This window comes from Eulemur rufifrons, chromosome 22 (genome assembly GCF_041146395.1).
Source record: "Eulemur rufifrons isolate Redbay chromosome 22, OSU_ERuf_1, whole genome shotgun sequence".
Classification (NCBI taxonomy): Eukaryota; Metazoa; Chordata; class Mammalia; order Primates; family Lemuridae; genus Eulemur; species Eulemur rufifrons.
The window spans coordinates 1,621,718-1,648,564 of NC_091004.1; the positions used below are offsets into that span (position 1 = coordinate 1,621,718).

Here is a 26,847-nt window from a genome sequence, read left to right on the forward strand (position 1 = left end):
TAGAGAAATTTCTATGAAACCATGGATTTTTTTTTTTTTTGAGAAATTTCTATGAAACCATGTTTTTTTTTTTTTTAGAGAAATTTCTATGAAACCATGGATAAGTCCAAAATTTGTGTTCTTTTTCAAATACGAGCTCCGTCGTGGAACCAAGGCGGCGCACGGAGCTCGAAATACCAACCAAGTGTTCGGGGAAGGACGTGGCCAAGGAACGCAGGGGACATGGAAGGTCTGAGAAGTTCCGCGGTGGGGATTTAATCTCGGAGATGAGCCACGTGGGCGACCCGAGACCGAGGTGGACAAAGATGAGCTGAAAGCTGTCGTGGACGCGAAGCCGTCTCAACCCACAGGGGACTCAGCAGCCAGGTTGGACGTCGCTATTCCCACAACGTCGGACCACTGGAAACAAACGGGCAAGGAATGAAGCTGGTGGACGATGGTTTCACACGAATTAGACAAGCGTCGGCAGAGAAATCGTCTCGAAGTTTGCCCTTCCCTGGGGTCCCCACACAAAGGCGAACCGTTCCCACACCGTGTGGTGACCGGTGATGAAAACCGGATTCTTTTCTGACACCTGTCGGCGCTCGGCACCGTGGTTGGAGGAAGACGGTCAAGTGCGAAAACACAGCCCAAAGCCAAATAGTGGCGTCTGTCTGGTGTCACTCACCGCTCCGTGAAACCGGGTCGGCCCACCGCACGGGACGACGAGGCGGCTTGTGATCAAGCAGCCAGGACTGGTCCCTGGAGACGGGCCGGTCCTCGTGCAAGGTGAGACGGGCCCGCATGTCGCTCAGACTGTGAGCTCTGTCGCCCACCGTGGCCGCCAGGCCTCGCGCCACCACCTCCTGCGAGGAAAAGCCTTCCGTGATTTCAGCGCCCCTCGCTCTCCGGGCGTCTTTGCTGCCGGCGTGAACAGGTGAGGCGCAGCCCCGGGTTACCGGTGTTCGGGGTCGGTCACCAAAGCCCTGGCGGGGGAGCCTCAGGCTGACTCTCCGGGCCAGCTCGGCTCTCCGTGTGCCCAGCCGCCTCCTCCCCGCCCGCGGCCAGCGTCACGGCGGACGAGGACAGGCGGCCGGAGGAAAGAGAGCGCGCCTGGCCGCCGCCTGCCCCTCAAGGCAACGTCCGCACTAGGCCTGTTGGAGCCCCGAACCTCCCTGGCAGAGCCGGCACGCCGGGACCCCGGGACACCTTACCGGCAGCAGCAGGAGGAGCCGGAGAAAGGCCAAGGCATGTTTGTGCAGCCGGAAGATTCCTCTTCATCGTCTGTTCCAGAGCCGAGGCGGGAGGATCGCTCGAGGCCAGGAGTTCGAGACCTGCCTGAGCAACACAGACCCCGTCTCTGCAAAAAAAAAAAAAAAAAAAAAAAAAAAAAGGAAAATTAGCCAGGTATGGTGGGGTGGTCCCAGCGACTTGGGAGGCTGAGGCAGGAGGATGGCTTGAGCTCCGGAGTCTGAGGCCAGCCTGGACAACATAGCAAGACCCCATCTCTACAAAAAAGAAAAATGAGCCGGGCGTGGTGGCGCATGCCTGTCGTCCCAGCTACTCGGGAGGCTGAGACAGGAGGGTCACTGGAGCCCAGGAGTTGGAGGCTGCAGTGAGCTGTGACGAGGCCACTGCACTGTAGCAGGGGTGACAGAGCAAGACTGTCACAGACAGACAGACTGGTGGCCAACGCTCACCAAGCAACAAAAGCCCCGGGTGGGAGTATGTGCCCAGCAGCCGCCCCCGGTCCTCAGAAGGATCAGCACGAGGGCTCGTACCCCCGAGGCGCTGTGGCCTGGACCCTCGTCTCAGGCTGAGGACAAAGGGGGACCCAGAGCCGTCACGAAGGGCGGGTCTCAGGCTCGCGCTCTCGTCCACTGAAGGCCGGTTCTGGGCGACAGCGTGACCAGCACGGCAGCGGCCGGCGGCGCACACGGACTGTGACGATTCACCTTGCTTGGTGAATGGTCCCTGCTCCGTGTTTGGAGCCCGCTTGCTTCCAGCTCTTTCTTGGAGAACGTGCGGCGTCTCCGCGCCCGAACCGGGTCCCGCCAGCCCTGCGCCCGCGGACGGGAACAGGAAGGGGCCGGTCGAGCCGGGGGGAAGCGTTTCCGGTGCCGACCGGGACCAAGTGGCCCCATCTGTGACCGACCCGGTCACCCACCTTCTGGAGGAAGAGCAGGAGCGTCCGGCGCTGGGTCGTGGCCGGGGGGCAGCCCCGTCCTCTGTCTCAGGATGTCCCATCTGGACGTTGGGGACAGACGCAGGCTCAGCCTCGAGGACCTGCCGGACGCTTTCTTCCTCCGCGAGGGAGCCGGTGACCCTCCCGCATCACCGGGGGCATCGTCAGCGGCAGCCCTAGGGGGACCGTCCCCCAGCCCGCAGGAGGTGGCTCTGGGCTGCAGGAAGAGAAAGGGACAGTGACCAACGGCTCAGCCTGTTCATTTCCAAACGCCCCAGGCCTTGTGGGGGCGCAGTGGATGGCCCGAGATTCTCGCCCATCGGAGAAGCCATCGTCACCCTCCGCAGCGTCTCACGGTCCCGTGGGCACTGGGACTGCCCGGGCCGCCCCCAGGACCTGCAAGAACCCACCTGCCACTCTCCTCGGGGGGGGGGGCACAGCTGGGAACAGGACTGGGCCCCCCGCGGGGGACACGGGGACACGGGTCCGAAGCCTCCAGGCCGACAGGACGGCGAGGCCAGAAGGCGGCGTGAGCTGGGCCTCCCCACACGCGGCCAAGAAGCCACGGGGGAGCCGGCGCGTCCCTCCCGTCGCCGAGCTCCGTGGGCAAAGCCCCTCGCTTCTCCGGGGCCAGATCCTGCCCCGCGGGGTCCAGAAACGGTTCCCAGCAACGGGGCCCCGGGGCCGGGCCCTCCCTCCCGTCCCCGAAGACACCCACTCACACTTGTCCAGCCGCGACGGGCCAGGAAGATTCTGGAAGTAAGCGTCCACGCAGAAGGTGCTGGCCCACAGAACCTGCCGGAACCCGGGACAGAAAGGGTAACTGCCCGAGAGCCCGGGACTCAGCTCTGAGCTTCAGGGACTGGCCCGGCGGCCCAACGGGGTGGCAAGGCCCGGCTGTGAAGTCACCCGGCCTTGGGTGCCGATTCTGGCCCCGACCCCGACTGCCCTGTCCCCCAGGGGCCGGGGACGCAGTAGGTGCCAGGTGACGGCATCTCCTTCCTCCAGGCGGGCGCGGCAGGCAGAGCCCCAACATTCCAGGACTCTGTCGCTCCCCTTCTGTCCCCCTCTCAGGCAGGAAGACGAAGAGGAGCGTCCCCGTCACCTGAGCAGCGAGGACCCTCGAGGGACCCCCTCCCCGCCCCCCAGCAGCACCTCCTGTCCCCTCGGCGACCGCCCGGCCTCCCCCTTCTGTGACCCCCCCCACCCCAATTGGCTTCATTAAAGTGCAGCGGGTCAAAAGCCACCGTGTGTGGCCGAGGACTCACCTCGGGGTCGTGGTGGCGAAGCCGGACGCGGTGGCGTCACGCTGTCCAGCTTGGCGAGGACGTCGGCACCCGCTTCGTCACCAGCTGGGAACGCAGGGGCTCAGCGTGGGGACCTGCCGCCCGGGAGGGTCCCTGTCCCCCCCGGGAAGGCGGGGCCGATGGCGTCCCAGGAGGCCGGCCCCCGGCTGCCTCTGCTTCCCCCCTCTGTGGCCTCTCCAGATTCGGGCAGGGGTGAGGCGAGACCAGGTCCCGGAACGGCGAGACCAGAGGCCGATGCTCGGTGTGTGACTGTCACCTCCCCCGGCAGGAGGTCCCAGGGAGATTCAGGGCCACCCTCCCCCGTCCCAGGCGCCCAGAAAACGCACCCGCGGGACCCCCCCACCCCCCCGCATAGGCTGAGCGCCCCCCCTCCCCTCCTCCCTCCCTGGGGGTCCACGTGTCTATCCCCGGCCGGGTCCCCAAGGCGGGCGCTGGGCAGAAAGCAGCCTCGGGGACGCCGGCCAAGCCGGGCCTCTGCGCCCCGGGCCCGGCAGCGCCCGGTTTACCTGGCAAAGCCCAGCAGCCGCGTCCCAACGGCCCGGCCTGCGGGCTCCGTCCTGTTGGGCCCCAAGACAGGACCCAGCTCAGCACCTCTCCCCCACGGCGCCCCGTCCTGTCCCGTCCCGTCCCCCGGGACAGCCCGGATGCGGTGGGGGCGTCCGGGGTGCCTCAGTGAGCGGCTGCTCCCCAACTTCCCCTGCAGGAGCCCGACGCCCGGCCCGGGGCCGGGGTGCACCGGGGGGGCCCACTCACCGCAAGACTGGGGTGCACGAGCCGAGGGCCACTGTGGGTCCACCGCGCGGCCCGGGGAGTCCCGACGCCTCTGGCCGATGGTCTCGGTGACTCGTCACACGGCCCCGCTGGAAGTCACTGCGGAAAGGCCACAGTCCCGTGAGCCGAGGACCCCCACTGCCCAGCAACACGGCCCCCCGGCACCTGCCTGCATCCCCTCCCTCGGCCCAGACGTGCCGGGCTCCGGGCCGACCCCCCGCCCCGTGCCCCGCCTGTCACAGAGCAGCTGTCTCCGGTTACGGGCTCTCCCAGCAGCCTGTCCCCGGGCGCCGGCAGAGAGATCTGGTCGCTCGGCCCCAGGACGGGGTAGGGGCTGCAGGAGGGGAGGACAGAACTGGTCTCACGGTGGCCTCGGAGGCTGGCAGCCGTTTGAGCGACTCTCTACATCCTCAGGGTCTTAAAGACCAGCTGCCCCCGCCCAGGGCGGGGGACAAGAGCTACCAGGGGTGGAGGAGACCAAGTCCAAGCTGCCCACGGGGGAGGCAGCTCTTGTCCCCGGCTGCCCAGGCCCTGTGGCGACGGGAGCCTTGAGTGAGCTCTGGGGGACTCCACACCTCCCAATCCCAGGACTACTTTTTATAGAGATGGGGGTCTCGCTCTTGCTCAGGCCGGTCTCGAACTCCTGACCTTGAGCGATCCTCCCGCCTCGGCCTCCCAGAGTGTTGGAATGACAGGCGTGAGCCACCGCACGTGCCCAGCCTGATTTTTTGTATTTTATTTAGAGACGGGGTCTTGCTATGTTGTCCAGGCTGGTCTCCTCAGAGTGCCGGGATGACAGGCGTGAGCCACCGCATGCGTCCGGCCTGATTTTTTGTATTTTATTTAGAGATGGGGTCTTGCTATGCTGTCCAGGCTGGTCTCCCGAGAGTGCCAGGATGACAGGCATGAGCCACCGCACGGGCCCGGCCTGATTTTTTTGTATTTTATTTAGAGACGGAGTCTTGCTATGCTGTCCAGGCTGGTCTCCCCAGAGTGCTGGGATGACAGGCGTGAGCCACCGCACGCGCCCGGCCTGATTTTTTGTATTTTATTTAGAGACGGGGTCTTGCTATGTTGTCCAGGCTGGTCTCCCCAGAGTGCTGGGATGACAGGCGTGAGCCACCGTGCCCAGCCAAAAAAAAAAAATCCCGTCTTTACAAGCGACAGATGGTGGCCTGTCCCTTGGTCTGGGCGCTGGTCACACGGGTGTTTTCGCCGTCAAACCGCAGCGGATTATACACTGACGACAGGCCAGTTTCCCTGCAGGCACACGGCACTTCTTTTACCTTCTAGGAAATGCGAGCACAAATACGCAGCTCTGAGAACCGTACTAACCTCCAGACAGCATCCGGGCCGAGGTCCCCGGGGCTCTCAGAGGCCGCCTGCCTTTCTCAGCGTCCCCAAGCGCCGAGACAGCTCCGTCTCCTTCACGCCAACCCGTTCCTTCCCTCGCCAGCCGTTCCCTGGAGCAGAATCGAGGAGTCTGAGATCTGGATTCTGAGATCCACCCGCGTTGCCAGGCGCACGAATGTGTCGTCGCTTTTCCTTGTTGCGTGTTCTGCCGTGTGGGTGGCGCGGCTGGCTGTCCGTCCAAGTTCGACACGCAGCGTGAACGCACCGAACCGAGCAGCGCCAACAACTCCAAGCGAAGGAGACGCGCACAAAATCCCACCAACACACGTGATAACAATCGGTTTCCCTGAAACCACTTAAAAGCAGCCAAAGCTGAAAGAAACACTGTGCACAAAGGCAAGACGAGGACAAGGACGTGGATGGGGACGTTGTCAGGAGCAACAGCAAGGCGGGGGTGGCGGCGTGGGGGTGGGGCAGCCCTGTCGGAGGCCTGCGAGGAAAATACAGGCCACAGAGAAATCCCTGGGGAGACACCTGGGAACATCCAACCCTGCAGAACTGCAGGTCATGAGCGTGGACCGACGTCCCCACACCAGGGTGACGCCACCAAGAGGAAATCGGGTTCGCCACGAGAGGACGCAGATCCCAGGCAACAGTGACCACATGGGTAACCACAAAATCATCAGGGCCCAACTGATCAACCACCTGATCAGTCCACGTTAGCAAGAAACTCCCAGCTGTTTTCTCCTCTCTGGGGCCAGGAGCCCGGGCTCACGGGAGTGGGGTGGGGGGGTCCCTAACCCAAGGAATCCCGGCCTCCCTCCACCCTGCAATGCCCTGAAAATGATCTGTCAAAACACACGCTGACAGCCGGGCGCGGTGGCCCACGCCTGTCATCCCAGCTACTCTGGGAGGCCGAGGCGGGAGGATTGCTCGAGGTCAGGAGTTCGAGACCAGCCTGAGCAAGAGCGAGACCCCGTCTCTACTAAAAATAGAAAGAAATTAGCTGAACAACTAAAAACATATATAGAAAATAATTAGCCGGGCATGGTGGCGTATGCCTGTGGTCCCAGCTACTCAGGAGGCCAAGGCAGGGGGATCGCTTGAGCCCAGGAGTTTGAGGCCACCCTGGACAACATAGCAAGACCCCATCTCTACAAAAAAGAAAAATGAGCCGGGGCGTGGTGGTGCATGCCTGTAGTCCCAGCGACTCGGGAGGCCGAGGCAGGAGGATCGCTTGAGCCCAGGAGACTGAGGCTGCTGTGAGCGAGGCTGACACCACGGCACTCTAGCCCGGGCGACAGAGCGAGGCTCTATCTCAAAAAAAAAAAAAATAAAATAAAAGAGAGAATTCTCTAACAACGGTCAAATACCCCATGGGAGGGGAGTTCAAATGCAACGACTGGTTCTGAAATTAATTTCCTAAACCGGCAGAACCTGTTATTCGAATAAATCCAGTGCAGAAACCAAACCCGTAAAATAAGAGAAAAAGCCAAGTGGCTCCGACGACCGAGGCCGGTGGCGGGCAGACCGGTAGCGGCCACTTCCCACCTGTCCTTACCTCTCGGGGACACTCCGAGAATAGCTGGGGGTCCAGCGGAGGACAGCGCGACAACCGCCGGCCCAGATAACTGGGAAAGGTCGCTCCCTATTCCGAGATCCGGAGCGTCCCTGCCACGTCCCTGCTGCCAATCCCACAAATGCCACCCGAGATGACACCGGCCTGTTCCCAGGTATTGATGGTACAAGGGCCCCCACGTGGCCGGACGCGGACAGAACCTGCAGGCACAGAAGGCGGGATGTGCCGCAGGACTAGAGGTGCACTGGGGTCAAAGGTCACTCCACGGGGAGGGCGACATCAGGGCGACATCGCAGGCTCCATCTTCAGGCCGAGTCGCAGACCCAAGCGCGAACCCAAGTCTTCCGACTCCAAGAGGAAAGTGAGTTGTCACTAACCCCGCCGTCCCCACTGGCTGGGTCTTGTGCGACCCGTGCAAGTGACCGCAGTGGCAGGACGGGGCGCCAGGGCCACCCGCCCAGGGAAGCCCGGGAGGGGCCGCCGGGAGGCGACAGAGGGAAGCGACAGAGGGAGGCGACAGAGGGAGGCGCTGCGTTCGCGAATAAAAGAGGAAAAAAAAAAAAAAAAGCCCCGGACACGCGGAGGCCAGGACAGCTGGGCACAGGGGTGGCTTGATGACGGTCGCCTCGCCTGGGGGTTCCCGACTTCCCCGCACGACAATCAATGAGCCGCAACGCCTGCGACACCACGTTCCCCAGGGTCCCGCCGTGGGAACGTTCCATCCGTTTCTATGGGAACGCTCCGGCGGAGCTCAAGCACCCAGAGCGCTCCCGCGCCCCTCGCCCCCCGGGGCGTGACGCTCCGGCAGGTCTGGGGACAGCGACAAAGTCCCCACCCGACCTCCGCCTGCCGACGGCGAAGAGCCGGAGCCACCGGGCAGCGGGGTCCGCCCGGGGCCCGTCGCGTTGCCTTCTTGCTTCTGCCCCGGGAGAAGCTCTTCGGCCAGAGCTCGTCTCGCAAAGGCCACCCGAGGCGACCAGGCGAGCGTCGCCGCGGCGCGCGGGGACAGCGCGCAGCCACTCGTGCCGCCCGCGGCCGTCCATCCTCGCAGCCGCGCCTACGTGGTCGCCGCAGCCTAATGACGTCACGGCCTCGCGCCGCCGCAGCCTAATGACGTCACGGCCTCGCGCCGCCGTGTGGCGCGCGCACTGCGCTTGCGCGGCCTGCCGCAGCCTATCGCAGGCCTAGGTGGAGGCCGGAAGGGCGGGACTACAGCCGGCAACCCCGCCCACCTCGCCCAGGCCTTACTCCGGCGCGCCTGACCCGCGCCGGCTGATGACGCCACCAGCCCGCGCCTCTCGCCAGCCCCCACCGCGCTTGCGCGGCTGTCATGATGGCGGCCCCGGCGTTTCACGCAGAAAGAAGCGCTTGTTTCCTCGGTGGCGGCCCTAGGAGGCTGCCCGGGCGCACGGAAACCTAACGAGGGGCCCGGCTGCCTCCACTCGCCTCCGTCCGGCCTCCTGCGGAGGCGAGGACATGGCGGAACCGAAGGAAAGCGAAGGGACTGGGGAAGCGGGCGGCGCCGGACAGTGTAATGTCCCTTTAAAAAAAAATAAAAATAAAATAAAAAATTGAACTCCGCGTTTCCTGCACCCTCCGTTGCTAGGTAACGCGAAACCTGAAGCTCCTCCCCCTTCCGGAATCAACAGGCCAAAGACCCCCACCCCTCGATGCCTTTGACCTCACTTCTCACCCACCCGCTTCGTTGGGGCGGACGACCCGGAAATAGCGGGTGACCCAGGTGCCTTTCGAGGGGACCGGAATTATCAGTAAACACGGGGCCGCGTCGCCTCGCGACACCTCTGGTGGCTTCTCGTGCGAGCACAGGGCCGGCCTTGAGCGTGGCGTTCCGAGTGTCCCGCAACTCGGCCCCCACCGGGCACCCTGCGGCCACTCAGGGCTATCGCCCATTGCTTGGGCCACTCTCTTGGGCCTTGTTCACCTCCGTGGTGGTTGGTTGGTTGGTTGTTTTTTGAGACAGAGTCTGGCTGTGTCGCCCGGGCCACAGTGCCGTGGCGTCAGCCTCGCTTACAGCAACCTCAGACTCCTGGGCTAAAGCCATCCTCCCGCCTCGGCCTCCCGAGTCGCTGGGACGACAGGCATGCGCCACCATGCCCGGCTCATTTTTCTTTTTTTCTTTTTTGTAGAGATGGGGTCTTGCTATGTTGTCCAGGCTAGCCTCAAACTCCGGGGTTCAAGCGATCCTCCTGCCTCAGCCTCCCAAGTAGCTGGGACTACAGGCATGTGCCACCACGCCCGGCTCATTTTTCTTTTTTTTCTTTTTTGTAGAGATGGGGTCTTGCTATGTTGTCCAGGCTAGGCTCTAACTCCGGGGCTCAAGCCATCCTCCTGCCTCAGCCTCCCGAGTAGCTGGGACGACAGGCATGCGCCACCACGCCCGGCTCATTTTTTCTATATATGTTTTTAGCTGTCCAGCTAATTTCTTTCTAATTTTAGTAGAGACGGGGTCTCGCTCTTGCTCAGGCTGGTCTCCAACTCCTGACCTCGAGCGATCCTCCCGCCTCGGCCTCCCAGAGTGCTGGGATGACAGGCGTGAGCCCCCGCACCCGGCCTTCGCCTCCGAGGTTTTGCTAACACTTTCCTCCAACTTGAAACGCCCTCCCCCCGCCATTTCCACTCATCACGAACCCGCCCGCTCTCAGGCCTGGCGGAAATGCTTCCTCTTCATCCCCATGCCTGGCTTCTCTTCCTCCCTCCCTCTCGTTCCACCCAGTTGCTTTTCCCGGGGCTTCGCTCACCTCCACAGCTTTGCACGAAGCAGCTGCCACTGGACGAAGGGCTGAGGTCAACAGGGGACACCAGCTGTGGCCCACACTTTCCGGGTGTCCCGCCTCCTCGGTCCTCCAGGTTTCTGGCAGCAGGACGTTCATTGGACGAGTGAGCCTAGGAAAGAGCTAGAAGAAAGCTCAAGGCGTGGCCCACACTTGGTCCAGAGCCCCCTCTGAGACCACCTTAAGGCCAAACTTGGTCTAGTATAAGCTGGGGAACAATATCAACTCCCTTTTCACCTCTTTTCACTGGACTTATTTTCGTTTTCACATGGTTTGCTATAGTTTGGTCAAGCACGGTGGCTGCCTCCTGTCATGTTAGCACTTGGGAGGCCGAGGCAGGAGGATCGCTTGAGGCCAGAAGTTCAAGACCAGCCTGAGCAACAGAGCGAGACTCTGTCTCTACAAAAAAATACAAAAATGAGCCAGGCGTGGTGGTGCACGCCTGTAGTCCCAGCTACTCGGGAGGCTGAGGCAGAAGGATGGCTTGAGCCCCGGAGTTTGAGGCCAGCCTGGACAACATAGCAAGACCCCATCTCTACAAAAAAGAAAAAAAGAAAAATGAGCCGGGCATGGTGGCGCACGCCTGTCGTCCCAGCTACTCGGGAGGCTGAGGCAGGAGGATTGCTTGAGCCCAGGAGTCTGAGGTTGCTGTGAGTGAGGCTGACGCCACGGCACTCTAGCCCGGGCGACAGAGCCAGACTCTGTCTCAAAAAAAAAAAAAAAAAAAAAAAGTGCTAATCTGCAATGACGTCTATAAAATGCAGGGAGAGTCTAAGAGCCAGTTACGGCTTCCAGATACTGGCTAAACACACACGTACACACTCACACACACACTCTGTCTCTCTCTCTCCTTTCTAATGCATAGACTAGAAAGTTCTCCGCCTGACACACGTGTCCCTGGGAATAGAATAATGCAAAAACAGAGAGCAAAACAAACCCGAGGCCGACCACCACGTTAAATAGCTGAGGTCTTTATTTCCATTCATATACACAGGAAAAGTGCGGCAAAAGCGCGGCCGAGAAGCCGCAGCCGCCAGACAGAACAGAAATGTAATTCTGTCTCCACAATTAGCAGCTTGAGCTCTACCAGCTACAGTGTTAACGTCCGCACGTTTGCAAGTGTCGTGGCTGCACTTTCCAGGGAGTCTTTATTCTTACACGCTTCGATAAAACACGCTTACGGCACGCCTCAAAGTGCCAGGAAATCAAACAAACACCAAACGCGGCGAAGACCGCACGGAAATAAATACGCTCGTGATTGGGATGTGGCTGGCAAGGAAGGCTCGATCCCGTGGGCCTGTCCGGCGGCAGCTCGGTTTTCCAGAGGTGCAAATCTTCCTTCGACAGAAACTGTCCCAGTGCAGATGGGAACAGTTTCGATCCGTGTACCGCAGTGACTTCCAGGGCCCGCAAAACTGACTCAGGGGACTCACGGGTCCCAGCCTAGAGAAACCAGAGGATTTGCCGCTGGAACATCTTTCCGACACCTCGGGGTGGCTCCCTTCTCTGCTCTGGGCAATTCAGCCGAGGCAGAAAGTTGGAAGAAAACCGCCAGTTCCACGAGCTCGTGGCGTCCTCCTGCCTGAAGTCGAGGTGCCATGTGTTCGGCCAAAAGTTAACGTCTGAAGGATAACGGGCTCGGGGACCATTTGTTTTTGGCGGGAACAGGAAATTGTTCTGATTATTCTCTGAAAGAAAAAGAATCACCCCCCCTCCCCCCGCTGTGGTCCCTGCTCTGGGGGTGAGCTTTGAGGGGGGGTGAGGAAGAGCCGGCGGGTGGACTCCGGCCATCTGGGGGTGGGGTGCAGATGGGGGTACCTGAGTTAAAATACCAACGTAGGCCGGGCGCGGTGGCTCACGCCTGTCATCTCAGCACTCTGGGAGGCCGAGGCGGGAGGATCGCTCGAGGTCAGGAGTTCGAGACCAGCCTGAGCAAGAGCGAGACCCCGTCTCTACTAAAAAAAAATAGAAAGAAATTATATGGACAACTAAAATATATATATATATATATATACAAAAAATGAGCCGGGCGTGGTGGCGCATGCCTGTAGTCCCAGCTACTCGGGAGGCTGAGGCAGGAGGATGGCTTGAGCCCCGGAGTCTGAGGTTGCTGTGAGCTAGGCTGACGCCACGGCACTCACTCTAGCCCGGGCAACAGAGCGAGACTCTGTCTCAAAAAAAATAAATAAATAAAAAAAAAAAATAAAAAAAAAAAAAATAAAATAACAACGTAGTTAGGGACACGATATGCCGGCCCCGAGGAGGCTGGCTAGCCAGAGCAAAAGGAGGCTGGAACTGTCGTGTAAACCGGCCTTTCGGACACGCAGGGTTCCGGAAGAATCTTGCTAGCGACGGGGGTGGACAGGCGAGATGTGCTTTGTGACTCTTTGCGGAACGCATCACAGACTCACTGATCATCACTGGGTGGCTCTCTGGATGAGCTCTGAGAGTTCAAGTTCTCCCAGGACCATGGCGCCGGGGATGGGATGGGGAAGAAGGCTCGGGCTCCATTTCTCTAAACTGTCTGCAGTGAAGTCCACCGACAACAGTTAGGTTAGCAGGGCGGCCTAGATTAGCAGCAAGCTGGTCACCTTCTGCACCCAGAACACGGAGTCCTACCCTAACGTGACGTTTGCTTTTCTGCTCTTCAAGAGAATCGACTTCCGTGCACGCTCTCTCGGGCAGACAGAATAAAGCGTCAAAAACTAACGGTACCGCCCCCCCCCCCCGCTGCGAAATGCTGACGGAAGACTCCACACGACTTTGGTTTCGGTCATTAGCTGGGGGGTGTTAAAAAATAAATTAAGGAAACACAGAGGAGTTATTTAGGACTCTCGTAACACGATCCCGGTTTTTCCTAAAGACGACCCCAGCCCGAGGGCGAACATTTTCTTGGGGGAAAAAAAAACAAAAAACAAAAAAAAACGCCTGTCCTACCAACGCTGGTTTGTGGAAACAGCCTCCTCCCCTCTCCCTGCAAAGCCCGCTCCTCTCCAACCAAACCAGGCCCATCAGGTGGAGGTGTGTGTGGGGGGGTGACATGGGGGTGGCAGGGACAACAAAAAACAGCAGCAGCGGCCAGAGGGGGTTCAAATTGCATCTCCCAACAAGCACGGCGGCGTCTACGGCCGGTCTTTCTCCCTCCGGCTGTTGCAAGACCCAAGGGAGCAATAGTAGCACACTTAAATAGCCACACGTGTCTTCATTTAAAAACATCACTTCTTTATTTCAAAGGGAAAAAAAAAATGAAAAGACCCTCCCCGACCCTTTCCAAAAAAACCCGATAATAATAATAATAATAATAATAACAATAATAAAAAATCTTATTAGAAACCATAAAGGAAGCACTGAGAGTTTTGAGTATTACATTCTTCAAGTATGCTGTTCAGAGTTTTTTTTTTTATTTCTAAGTTGGTAACTGTACACACATATATATATATATATATATATATATTTATAAAAAAAAACAAAAAACAAAAAACATTAAAAGTGCGGCCAAGGGGGTTTTGCTGAAAAGTTAAGTTTTCGGAGAGCTATTTTAAAATACTGCAGGAGGATGGTCCGGTGGCCCTTTGGGGACACGGTGCTCTCGCTTTTGTGTCCTAGCAGAGGTTAAGGGAACAACAGGTTCAAAAGTGATCAGACTTCCGGGGTTAGCGTGAGTGGCCAACGTCGGGGGAGAGGAAGCCAGGGCGAATCCGTGTGTTCTTTCACAGACGAGGAAAATCCAGCCTGAATCGAAAAAATTCAGACAGGGAATGTAGAAGGATTTCACAGTCCGGTTAGGCTGGGACGGGGCGGTCAGCCGAGACCGAGACGAGGCCCGGTGTCAGGTCGAACCCGGTTTTGCCCCAATCCGGGTTGGCGAGTCTTTCGGGCGGGTTTCGGTCCTTCAAAGCCACCATCGAGAAGGCCCTTCCGTGTGCCCCGGGGATCATGGGTCCGTGTTAGAGGACCGTTGTAAGGTTTGCATCCCGAAGAAAATCATGCTACATAAAAAAGGATCCAAGATTTATTTTTTTCTTTTTTGCCCCCCCCACCCCCAAAAAAAAAACCGTCTTGGATAAAATCTAAAAAATACTATTGCAATTGCGTCTCTTGAAGAAGAAGAAAAAAACAAACAAAAAAAAAACATTATTCTAAATGTAAACAGATTCACTCGAGTCTTCTGTGGCGGTGGGAGAGCTTCGGAGCCGGCGAGCGGCTGAGCGGCTGAGCTGCTGAATGGCTCTCTGCCGCGCGCGCTCGCCGGGCGCCGGGGCATCATCTCGGGGAGGAGAAGAACCGCTCCGCGTAGCCCACCAGGGCTTCCCAGTGCTTCCAGAGCAAGGCCAGGAAGACCACGAGGAATAAAGTGCTGAACGTCCTGCTGCGGGTCTTCATGAGGGGGACCACGCAGTTGGCCACGGTGGACACGAAGACCAGCAGGACCGCCATGACGGCCAGCAGGATGTTGATGAGCTTGCCCAGCAGGTTGCGGGCCGTGGCGTTCTCCAGGCCCTCCAGCTGCACCACCTGCTGCTGTTGCTGCTGCAGCTCCATCTTGGAGATGCGCGTCTGGCAGGCCTCCAGGGCCTCCTGCGGGCCAGAACGGGCAGCGTTACGGGCCGGCCAGGCGGGGCCTCGCCACGCACACGCTGGAGGCTGGGACGTAACAGGCCAGGGGGACGTCCCCCACGATCCCAGGAGATCGTCCCCTCCCCTGCATCCCCGTGCGATGGCTCCCAGAAAGAAGTGCCCACCCCTACGTTCGCTCGGCCTGGAAGAGTTTCCTGGCCAGACCGCAAACAAATACTCTCTTGCCTCTTTTTCATTCAAAAATTATTAATCTGGCCAGGCACGGGGGCTCACGCCTGTCATCCCAGCACTCTGGGAGGCCGAGGCGGGGAGGATAGCTCGAGGTCAGGAGTTCGAGACCAGCCTGAGCAAGAGCGAGACCCTCGTCTCTACTAAAAAATAGAAAGAAATTAGCTGGACAGCTAAAAAAATATATATAGAAAAATGAGCCGGGCATGGTGGCACATGCCTGTAGTCCCAGCTACTCAGGAGGATGAGGCAGGAGGATTGCTCGAGGTCAGGAGTTCGAGAGCAGCCTGAGCAAGAGCGAGACCCCCATTTCTACTAAAAAAAATAGAAAGCAATGATCTGGACAGCTAAAAATATATATAGAAAAAATTAGCCGGGCGCGGTGGCTCACACCTGTCATCCCAGCTACTTGGGAGGCCGAGGCAGGAGGATCACTGGAGCCCAGGAGTTCGAGACCAGCCTGAGCAAGAGTGAGACACTGTCCTCTACTAAAAATAGAAAGAAATGATCTGCACAACTAAAAATATATAGAAAAAAAAAAATTAGCCGGGCGTGGTGGCGCATGCCTGTAGTCCCAGCTACTCGGGAGGCTGAGGCAGGAGGATCGCTTGAGCCCAGGAGTCTGAGGTTGCTGTGAGCGAGGCTGACACCATGGCACTCTAGCCCAGGCAACAGAGCAAGACTCTGTCTCAAAAAAAAAAAAAGATGCTTCCCCACAAAACCGCTAAGAACTGCTGTTCCCTTAGAAACACCTCCCCGCAGAAATAAGAGAAAATTCCATACCCTATTTCCCCACGGAATAAACTAGACGGACTATCAGCCTTAAACAGTACGGCCTCGTGGGTCACCCTTACAAACTGCCTGGCCGTGTGGGACTGTGAGAGGTTTGGATTTGGCGGCTAGGACAGAGGGCCCCTTGCCCACAGAGAGGACAGGCAGGGTGGCCCCAGCCCCTGTCAGAGCTGCTCCTGACACCGTGACCGGCAGATGGGACACGTGTCATTGTCCAGGTACTGAGATCGCTGTCACTAAGACCGATGTCACCGAGAAACGTTTCCCAAGAACCAAGCACGTGCACCACCCAAAACGGCACGGACTTCTGAGAAAGGCACCGCGATCGTTTGAGGACTAGTTATGCTACAGTTGGTAAAAGCTTGTGCTGATATTCTACACCATCCCCCGTCTTTTTTTTCTTCCTCCCGTTTTTTTTTCCTCCTCCCGTTTTTTTTTCCTTCCTCCCGTTTATTTTTTCCTTCCTCCCGTTTTTTTTTCCTTTCTTCCGTTTTTTTTCCTTCCTCCCGTTTTTTTTTCCTTCCTCTCGTTTTTTTTTTTTTTTCCTTTTTTTCTTCTAATCTGACCGTACTTTGCTCTCACACCTTTTATGCTGCGTGCTAACCTGGATGTCCCGGGCCCGTTCGTACGACTGGTAGGCGATTTTCTCTTCCATGCTGGCCAGCTCCTGCTTCAAGTTCAAGATTTCGTTCTGGTGCAGCTCCGTTAGGTCGTTTAGCTGTTCTTCTAGTCGCTCGCATCTAAGAAGGGGGTGGGGGGAAAGGTTAGAATTTTACGTGTTCTCTGAGTTATCTTTCCCCGGTATTATTTTTATCCAGTCCCCAGATCCCTGTTCTGCAAAGGAAGAAAATAAACGCCCGAGGAAATCGGCTGTGGCCTGGGGCGACAGGGCATGCCAGCGGGTAATGGCTCTCGGTTTCCGGAAAGGACAGCGTGTCACGAGGCCGGATCATACAGCAACGTGGCTTTGACACGGTCTTCTCAACACGCAGTCTCTGCAGTGTCGCCGGCAGCCCTGGGTAGCTGGGACCATGCCCGGAATGCCGCTCTGAGCAGCCCGCGGATAGGCAGACACTGGAGAATAATCCAGCGAACTTCATCACGAGATACAGAACATAGAAAGGGAAACCAACCTTCGAGCAGTTACCGATAGCCTGTTCCGTCACCAGACAGCTCGCTCGCCTGGAGGTTTGTGATTCAGAGCCAGAGGGGCCCCTCGTCCCCAAGGCCAAGCACGGTGTCGGCGACATCGCCACCCACACAGATTGACTGACAGCCTGCGGGGGACCAGGTGTGTCCAAAGTGCTGGGAATACTAGGCCGGGCGCGGTGGCTCACGCCTGTCATCCCAGCACTCTGGGAGGCCGAGGCGAGAGGATCGCTCGAGGTCAGGAGTTCGAGACCAGCCTGAGCAAGAGCGAGACCCCGTCTCTACTAAAAATAGAAAGAAATGAGCTAGACAGCTAAAAATATATAGAAAAAATGAGCCGGGCATGGTGGCGCATGCCTGTAGTCCCAGCTACTCCTCTAGTCCCAGCTACTCCTACAGTCCCAGCTACTCGGGAGGCTGAGGCAGGAGGATCGCTTGAGCCCGGGAGTTGGAGGCCAGCCTGGGCAACATAGCAAGACCCCATCTCTACAAAAAAGCAAAAAAGAAAAATGAGCCGGGCGTGGTGGCGCATGCCTGTCGTCCCAGCTACTTGGGAGGCTGAGGCAGGAGGATTGCTTGAGCCCAGGAGTCTGAGGTTGCTGTGAGCGAGGCTGACGCCACGGCACTCTAGCCCGGGCAACAGAGCCAGATTCTGTCTCAAAAACAAGCAAACGACGACAAAAAAACCAAACCAACAAACAAAAAAATTTCTGTTTCTGTATTGTTAATCCAATGCAAAATCTTTTTTCCTTTTTTTCCCAAATGCAAAAATCTGAACAACAGAGGGCAGAAAACATCTCCACTCTAGCGTCCACTGACCTCCCGTCATCCCCATTACGAACACGATACTCTCTTTGGTTTACTTTTCTTGCTAGTGTTTACTTTCTGTCTAAAATCTCCAGCGGGGGAACCAATGGTATGAATGGCTCCATCTTCTCATTAAATATCGCACTAAATGGTGGGGGAGGGGAGGGAAAGGGAAGGTACATTGTGGACAGCTTTTCACATGGGATTTTTTTTAAAACCAAGAACTCCCCGGTAAGGGATTTTAACCCCTTCCCGGAATGCTGACCAGGGCTCTCCAAACACCAGGTGGGGGCAGGTGTCTTAACCTTACAGGTACAGGTACTGTCATGCCTTGCTTAAGGATGGAGTTACGTTCCCAGAGACGGGTTGCTAGGAGATTTCGTGACTGTCTGACCGTATCACAGCGCACACTGACACAAACCCAGATGACAGGGTCTACTCCATGCCTAGGCTATTTGGTGTAGCCTGTTGCTCGCAGGCTGCAAACTCGGACAGCTCAGAATGTCGCTGTCCTGAATAATTTGGACAATTGCGACACAGTGGGGACTATTTGTTTACCTAGACACACCCCGACACAGAAATGGCATGGTACGAATACAGCGTCATAAACCCACGGGACCTGCATTGTACATTCCATCTGTCACTGATGATGACGTCACTATTCCGGCTTATGACCGTATCTGATTTTGACTGGCATCTGGTTCTTTTTTTTTTTTTCTTTCTTTTTTTTTTTTTGAGACAGAGTCTGGCTCTGTCGCCTGGGCTAGAGTGCCATGGTGTCAGCCTCGTTCACAGCAGCCTCAACCTCCTGGGCTCAAGCAATCCTCCTGCCTCAGCCTCCTGAGTCACTGGGACGACAGGCATGTGCCACCACGCCTGGCTCATTTTTCTTTTTTGTAGAGATGGGGTCTTGCTATGTTGTCCAGGCTGGCCTCAAACTCCAGGGCTCAAGCCATCCTCCTGCCTCAGCCTCCTGAGTAGCTGGGACGACAGGCATGCGCCACCACGCCCAGCTAATTTTTTCTATATATATTTTTAGCTGTCCAGATAATTTCTTTCTATTTTCAGTAGAGACAGGGGTCTCGCTCTTGCTCAGGCTGGTCTCGAACTCCTGACCTCGAGCGATCCTCCCACCTCGGCCTCCCAGAGTGCCGGGATGACAGGCGTGAGCCACCGCGCCCGGCCGCCATCTGCTTTTCCTGCAGCTCCATCTGGATTACCAGTAGCATGAGCCTGATCATCTCATTTTGACCATGTTTACTCAAGGGTCCTTCCGAAATCATCGCCACACAAAGGGAACTTAGACACCTACGTCTGGCTGGAGCATAACTATTTTCAAACAGAAAGTCTTTGCATTGTTAAGATTTATTGGTTTTCATTTTATTTTATTTTTATTTATTTATTTATTTATTTTTTATTTTTTATTTATTATTATTATTTTTTTTTCCTAAAAAACCCAGTTATGTTTTGGCAGGTGGAAATCACCCTTCACCGGAAGCCAAACCTTGCTCTGTCTGCAAAGTATTAAACCCACCCGGACCTGGCCGCAGGGGAACAATTCGTGAGCGAACACGGATGCTGAAGAATCGTCCTGGTCACAGGATTAGTCAGCCCGGTCGCCAGCTTTCTAGATCAGAGATAAGCCGGGGGGTGTTCGGGAGGAGGGACAAACCGTGTCAGCACCCAGGCTGGGCCGGCTTCAGCCTGGGGCAGACGCTGGCTGTGGCGCCGTCTGGAGCCACCTCCGGGAAGCCGGCAGCGCTTCCCGCGTGGCGCAACAGGTCACCGGGGCAGGACGGGCTGGGGAACTTGTAGGGCAGGTGTCGGGACAAACGGGAAGAACCGGGTCCCCGGGCTGCCATGGGAGCCGACACCGTACTGGTTTCCCAAACGCCCATCAGAGAGACCCGCGGTGGCTTCTGCCTGGGTTTGACCAGAGCGGAGAGGGACAGCTCGGAGAGGGACAGCTCGGAGGAGAGGATGGGACATGTGGCGGAGGCTTGAACAGATTCCTGGCTACCTCGGGGAAGCAGATTTTCTCTTCCTGCCTTGTGTCACCTTGTTTGTGTTGAGGCCTGAAAAAAGGCCGGGAAACATCGAACTAGCTTTCAGTTGAAAAAGGGGAAAAAGCACATCCGTCCCCCCAAAATCCCCAGGGCGGGCAGTGCGTTATCTCAAAGGCAAGAGACAACAGACAGACCCCTAAAGAATACAGGGAATAGGCCGGGCGCGGTGGCTCCCGCCTGTCATCCCGGCACTCTGGGAGGCCGAGGCGGGAGGATCGCTCGAGGTCAGGAGTTCGAGACCAGCCTGAGCAAGAGCGAGACCCCGTCTCTACTAAAAATAGAAAGAAATTAGCTGGACAACTAAACATACATACAGAAAAAAATGAGCCGGGCATGGTGGCGCATGCCTGTCATCCCAGCTACTCGGGAGGCTGAGGCAGGAGGATCGCTTGAGCCCAGGAGTCTGAGGTTGCTGTGAGCGAGGCTGACGCCACGGCACTCTAGCCCGGGTGACAGAGCGAGACTCTGTCTCAAAAAAAAAAAAAAAAAAAAATTCCTAATTGGGTTTTTTTTTCTGCTATAAATGAAGGACTGATTTGACCCAATATCCGCAGTTTCTATTTCAAACTTACGGTCCAAATCTAACCTATATATCCTCTGGAGACCCTCTAACACCTGGAATAAAGGGGCTAAAACAGCCACATCTGAGCACATCTCTGTCTTGTATCCAGCGACAGTCCAGTCAAGTACAGTGACTCGTGAACCGCCATGCTAGTCAGAACTCCAGCCCCGCCCGGGCCTCCCCGGGTCAGCCTCGCTGCTGTGAAATGACTGTCCCACTGCCGGGGATGACAGACAGCTCGCGGTGGCTGCCTCCTTCTGCATTCTTGCGCGTATGGCTCAGTGCGATTTAAAACGTCCCTGAGTTTTAACACAAATATTCTCCGAGGCTGATTTGCAGAGGGTGGCGACCCCCTTAACACAGAAGCTTGCGACGTGGCACCCACGTCCATCAAGGCCAGGAGGGCTTCTAGCTCGGCCGACAGGACGCTGCTTTATACAGACGGTGGCCAGGGGACGCTTTCAGGCCAGACCCTCCCCCCCCCCCCCCCCCCCCGGCCGAGGGAGAGGCCACAGAGGAACCCGCAAAACTGTCTATGGTGTCTGCCCAGCTCCTTCGCATTTTCCGTGCATTTTGCCACAGCGGAGCCTTTTCCTTCCGTGGCTGATTAATATCTTCACACCCAACACGGGGACAGGACGGGGCCTCAGTTCTGAGCAGCCAATACACACGACACCGTGTTACCGGGCCACCCGGCACAAGTGACTCTCTGAGTTTCCGGGTTCTCGTCTGTAAATAAGACGACGTCAGAGCTCTAAGGGTCCCTTCCCCGGAGCTCTGACGGACTCGGAGCCCGGCTGCTACCCGGGACGAAGAAGAGACGAGAATCTCAGGTAAGCAGAGATCCCATCACTGAAGAAGTCTCTAAACCTCGGCTCCGCCCTCCCCCCAGATGCACGCTCTCCCTCCCCCCAGACGCACGCTCTCCCTCCCCCCAGACGCACGCTCTCCCTCCCCCCAGACGCACGCTCTCCCTCCCCCCAGACGCACGATCTCCCTCCCCCCGACGCACGCTCTCCCTCCCCTCCGACGCACGCTCTCCCTCCCCCCATGCACGATCTCCCTCCCCCCCGATGCACGACCTCCCTCCCCCCGATGCACGATCTCCCTCCCCCCGATGCACGATCTCCCTCCCCCCGATGCACGCTCTCCCTCTCCCCGATGCACGATCTCCCTCCCCCCGATGCACGATCTCCCTCCCCCCAGACGCACGCTCTCCCTCTCCCCCGAATGCACGCTCTCCCTCTCCCCCGAATGCACGCTCTCCCTCTCCCCCGAATGCACGCTCTCCCTCTCCCCCGAATGCACGCTCTCCCTCTCCCCCGAATGCACGCTCTCCCTCCCCCCAGACGCACGCTCTCCCTCCCCCCAGACGCACGCTCTCCCTCCCCCCCCACGCACGATCTCCCTCCCCCCCGACGCACGCTCTCCCTCCCCTCCGACGCACGCTCTCCCTCCCCCCATGCACGATCTCCCTCCCCCCCGATGCACGACCTCCCTCCCCCCCGATGCACGACCTCCCTCCCCCCGGTGCACGATCTCCCTCCCCCCGATGCACGATCTCCCTCCCCCCCCATGCACGACCTCCCTCCCCCCCGATGCACGACCTCCCTCCCCCCATGCACGATCTCCCTCCCCCCAGATGCACGATCTCCCTCCCCCCAGACGCACGATCTCCCTCTCCCCCGAATGCACGATCTCCCTCCCCCCAGACGCACGCTCTCCCTCCCCCCAGACGCACGCTCTCCCTCCCCCCAGACGCACGCTCTCCCTCCCCCCCCGACGCACGATCTCCCTCCCCCCGGACGCACGATCTCCCTCCCCTCCGACGCACGCTCTCCCTCCCCCCATGCACGCTCTCCCTCCCCCCATGCACGCTCTCCCTCCCCCCAGATGCACGATCTCCCTCCCCCCCATGCACGACCTCCCTCCCCCCGATGCACGATCTCCCTCCCCCCATGCACGATCTCCCTCCCCCCAGATGCACGACCTCCCTCCCCCCCATGCACGACCTCCCTCCCCCCCGATGCACGACCTCCCTCCCCCCCGATGCACTATCTCCCTCCCCCCCAGATGCACAACCTCCCTCCCCCCCATGCACGACCTCCCTCCCCCCCGATGCACGACCTCCCTCCCCCCCCCGATGCACTATCTCCCTCCCCCCCAGATGCACGCTCTCCCTCCCCCCAGATGCACGCTCTCCCTCCCCCCAGATGCACGACCTCCCTCCCCAAATGCACGACCTCCCTCCCCCCTGACGCACGACCTCCCTCCCCCCAGACGCACGACCTCCCTCCCCCCAGACGCACGACCTCCCTCCCCCCCGACGCACGACCTCCCTCCCCCCAGACGCACGACCTCCCTCCCCCCAGACGCACGACCTCCCTCCCCCCAGACGCACGATCTCCCTCCCCCCAGATGCACGATCTCCCTCCCCCCCCATGCACGATCTCCCTCCCCCCCCAGATGCACGACCTCCCTCCCCCCAGACGCACGATCTCCCTCCCCCCAATACACGACCTCCCTCCCCCCAGGATGCACGCTCTCCCTCCCCCCAAATGCAGGAAAAGAGGCCGGCTGAATTAATGATTTGCATTTTCACCCTCTGAAAAGAGCTCGCTACTTTAACTGTTCTCAGTGCCATTTGATACACGGGAACAATTTCTTTCAGGGCCCTGAGGTTATTTTATAAAAGCAAACTTTTAGAAACATCCCTGTAATTTTTTAAGAGGTAGAAAGGGGCCTTAAGAGATATCTGCTCAACTCCTGATACCGCAGAAGTAGTGAGACTTTCTCTCTGATCAGTAACTGGGACAGGCCCAGACCCAGGGCCCTCCCAGGCCTACCCTGACGTGTGGCTCCCGCGAGACTCGTCCCCAAACTGCGACACGAGGCGGCCTGTCTCTGGCCGACATTAGAGCACGGGATCTAAGTGCGCACTCCACGGGGAACACTGTTTCTCTCTGCGTGTGAAGGACACTGGTTTGGAGGACGGGTAAGAGGGGGTCTGATATGAACATCTAGAATAATCGGAGACACAGAACAAGAGACCAGCTCTACCTTTCGCCCGGATGATGACTAGAGCCTTTGGCCCTTTGACAGTCCTCTAACTACCGTAGAACCGCTTTCGTGTTTAAGTTCACTGACGTTTGAGCATTTGCCAATTCATGCTAATGGTCACAGACGTTCTTATCTGGATTTACTTCCAGTGATCTTTCTTCCGCAACTGCCCGGGTAAGAGTTTAAGGCCAAGTATCTGGATGGGCTCTATCTTTTGTTTTTTTTTTTGAGACAGAGTCTGGCTCTGTCGCCCAGGCTAGAGTGCCGTGGCGTCAGCCTCGCTCACAGCAGCCTCAGATTCCTGGGCTCAAGCGATCCTCCTGCCTCAGCCTCCCGAGTAGCTGGGACTAGAGGAGTAGCTGGGACTACAGGAGTAGCTGGGACTGCGGGAGTAGCTGGGACTAGAGGAGTAGCTGGGACTGTAGGAGTAGCTGGGACTAGAGGAGTAGCTGGGACTGTAGGAGTAGCTGGGACTAGAGGAGTAGCTGGGACTGTAGGAGTAGCTGGGACTGGAGGAGTAGCTGGGACTGTGGGAGTAGCTGGGACTGTAGGAGTAGCTGGGACTAGAGGAGTAGCTGGGACCGTAGGAGTAACTGGGACCGGAGGAGTAGCTGGGACTGGAGGAGTAGCTGGGACTGTGGGAGTAGCTGGGACTGTAGGAGTAGCTGGGACTGTGGGAGTAGCTGGGACTAGAGGAGTAGCTGGGACTGGAGGAGTAGCTGGGACTAGAGTAGCTGGGACTGTAGGAGTAGCTGGGACTGTGGGAGTAGCTGGGACTAGAGGAGTAGCTGGGACTGGAGGAGTAGCTGGGACTAGAGTAGCTGGGACTGGAGGAGTAGCTGGGACTGTGGGAGTAGCTGGGACTGTAGGAGTAGCTGGGACTAGAGGAGTAGCTGGGACCGTAGGAGTAACTGGGACCGGAGGAGTAGCTGGGACTGGAGGAGTAGCTGGGACTGTGGGAGTAGCTGGGACTGTAGGAGTAGCTGGGACTAGAGGAGTAGCTGGGACCGTAGGAGTAACTGGGACCGGAGGAGTAGCTGGGACTGGAGGAGTAGCTGGGACTGTGGGAGTAGCTGGGACTGTGGGAGTAGCTGGGACTGTGGGAGTAGCTGGGACTAGAGGAGTAGCTGGGACTGGAGGAGTAGCTGGGACTAGAGTAGCTGGGACTGGAGGAGTAGCTGGGACTGTGGGAGCAGCTGGGACTGTGGGAGTAGCTGGGACTGTGGGAGTAGCTGGGACTAGAGGAGTAGCTGGGACTGTGGGAGTAGCTGGGACTAGAGGAGTAGCTGGGACTGTAGGAGTAGCTGGGACTCTGGGAGTAGCTGGGACTACAGCCATGTGCCACCACACCCGGTTAATTTTCTCTATATATTTTTAGTTGTGCAGCTAATTTCTTTCTATTTCTTTAGTAGAGACGGGGGTCTCGCTCTTGCTCAGGCTGGTCTCGAACTCCCGACCTCGAGCGATCCTCCCTCCTCGGCCTCCCAGAGTGCCGGGATGACAGGCGGGAGCCACCGCACCCGGCCAGGGCTGTATCTTCGATTTCTACGGAGTTCTGGAACTTACCCATCTTTTGAATTCAAAGTGGCACAGTTACAGGCTGCAATGCTTGTGTGGTTCTTATGCTTTATAAATAAATAGATGAAAAACAAAAAACGCCTTAGAAAGCTTGGGCTTCGTTTCTTTCTTCGTCTTTTTTTCCCTTAAAACTCTCGTGACAGATTGTGGGTTTCGTTTTTAACGTCCTCAACCGGGATGGGAGCCTGGGGAGCTACGCTCATGCTTCCTGGCCTGACAAACACGCTTCGTCACGCGTGATCTTGGGAAGCCGTTTGAGCACGCCTTTGGTTTGCTCTCTGGGGCAAACGGGGGCTCACGTGGACGCCGCACGACCAACCCGAAGCGCTCTGGACGCTGCAGAGAACGACAGAGGCTTCTTAAAGCCCCGTTCCCATGGCGTCCAAAGCGGGGGCAGGTTCTAACTTGCAGACTCCCAGCCGGCTTACCTGTATCGCTCCTCCTGCAGGGTCTGCATGATGAGGGAATAGTCCCTCTGGTAGTGGTCCTTGAGGGTCTCGAACGACTCCTCCAGCCTGGCCTGGGCCTCCCGGATCTCCTGGACCTCGTGGAGCAGGGCGTCGAAGCCCGAGCTCTGCATGTCCAGCGTGTTCGTCTTGGAGCTGGACGCCCCTACGGCGAGGCCCCCCGTGGTGCTGTTGGCCCCGACCGAGCCCGACGTGGCGCTCGAACAGTCCTCCTCGCTCCCATACTTGGGGCTCGACTGGAAGGTGGCGATCACCCCCAGGGCCTTGGCCCCGTCGTCCGCCTGCCCCTCCTCCAGGGAGTCCTTCAGGCTGGGGATGTTGTCCGCGCTGCCGAATTTGTTGCGGATCAGCGAGGCGATCTCCCGGGGCTTCGAGACCACGGCCCCCGCCGCCGAGTGGGTGGCCTGGGAGAAGCTGGAGAGGCCGCCCTTGACGCTGTCCACCACGCCCTCGCTGAAGCCCGTCACCTTGGCCCCCACGTCCTTCAGGCCCTGGTGCATGTCCCTGAAGACGTCCTTGGGCTGGCGCGGGATGCCATTCTGCTCCACCTCCCGCAGCTTGCGGTGGCAGTGCTCGAGCTTCTTCTGCAGCTGCAGGATGGTCTGGGCCGACTTCTGGTTCTTCTTCTCGAACACCTGCTTGATGCGGGCGGCCTGCTGCTTGTCGGCGCTGTTGGCCAGCTTCAGGTACTCGGCCACGTTGTCGTCCCGGGCCGTCTGCGCGATCTTGATCTGCTCCGTGAGCTTCAGGATCTTCTGCTGCAGGTGGGCGATGGCGGCCTTCGTGCGCTGCGGGTCCGGGGCCGCGTCCGCCGAGTCTGCGTGCAGGCTGCTGTCGGCGCCGGGGGCCGCCGCGCTGGACGCCTGGGCCAGGCCGCTCACTTCGAACCGCTCGATCTGGCGCAGAAGCAAGAGGGACACGTTAGGAGGGGACCCGGCGGGGGGGAGGCATGGCGTGGGGCTCAGGATTCGCCTACTCTCGGATCCCGGCACCGACGGGTGGGCTGGGACGCCGCCCGCCCTGCGTGGGCCCCGTCTGTTTCTCTGCTGCATGCCGCCCTCGTCCTGGCAGACCCGGCTTTAAGATTCGCCACCATGGCCGGGCGCGGTGGCTCACGCCTGTCATCCCAGCACTCTGGGAGGCCGAGGCGGGCGGATCGTTTGAGCTCAGGAGTTCGAGACCAGCCTGAGCAAGAGCGAGACCCCATCTCTACTAAAAATAGAAAGAAATTATATGGACAGCTAAAAAATATATATAGAAAAAATGAGCCGGGCGTGGTGGCGCATGCCTGTAGTCCCAGCTACTCGGGAGGCTGAGGCAGGAGGATCTCCTGAGCTCAGGAGTTTGAGGTTGCTGTGAGCGAGGCTGACGCCACGGCACTCACTCTAGCCCGGGCAACAGAGTGAGACTCTGTCTCAAAAAAAAAAAAAAAAAAAAAAAAAAAAAAAAAGATTTGCCACCCTCGTCCTGGCAGACCCGACTTTAAGATTTGCCACCCTGGTACCGGTACACTTGACTTTAAGCAAAACAGATGCATGAAAAAGGATTTGCACGAGATATAAACTGGGGCTGTTCTTCCTTTGCTGGCGGATTT

At 58.3% G+C, this 26,847-nt stretch overlaps 1 protein-coding gene and 1 long non-coding RNA gene across 7 annotated transcripts in view; both read right to left on the reverse strand.

Moving 5' to 3' along the window:
- Window positions 1-1,149: 1,149 nt before the first annotated feature.
- On the reverse strand, window positions 1,150-8,239 carry LOC138402048 (uncharacterized). 5 transcript variants are annotated; one of them, XR_011236603.1, is made up of 6 exons: window positions 5,578-6,289; window positions 4,225-4,341; window positions 3,978-4,028; window positions 3,433-3,516; window positions 2,147-2,959; window positions 1,150-1,339 (listed from the first exon to the last, which is right to left on the reverse strand). It is a non-coding gene; the product is annotated as an uncharacterized lncRNA (long non-coding RNA). The 5 variants fall into 5 exon arrangements; XR_011236602.1 differs by lacking the exon at window positions 1,150-1,339 and adding an exon at window positions 7,157-8,239 and having other exon boundaries at window positions 1,360-2,959; window positions 5,578-5,705; XR_011236605.1 differs by lacking the exon at window positions 1,150-1,339 and having other exon boundaries at window positions 1,360-2,381; window positions 2,887-2,959.
- Window positions 8,240-14,168: 5,929 nt separating this feature from the next.
- Window positions 14,169-26,847, reverse strand: part of TMCC1 (transmembrane and coiled-coil domain family 1) — a 38,395-nt gene continuing 25,716 nt past the window's right edge. For both annotated transcript variants that reach the window (XM_069497669.1, XM_069497670.1), the window contains 3 exons: window positions 25,215-26,149; window positions 16,169-16,304; window positions 14,169-14,544 (listed from right to left, as the gene is read on the reverse strand). In XM_069497669.1, the coding sequence (XP_069353770.1) occupies window positions 14,230-14,544; window positions 16,169-16,304; window positions 25,215-26,149 (1,386 nt within the window). In that variant the 3' untranslated portion in view covers window positions 14,169-14,229. The remainder of the gene's footprint in view (window positions 14,545-16,168; window positions 16,305-25,214; window positions 26,150-26,847) is intronic.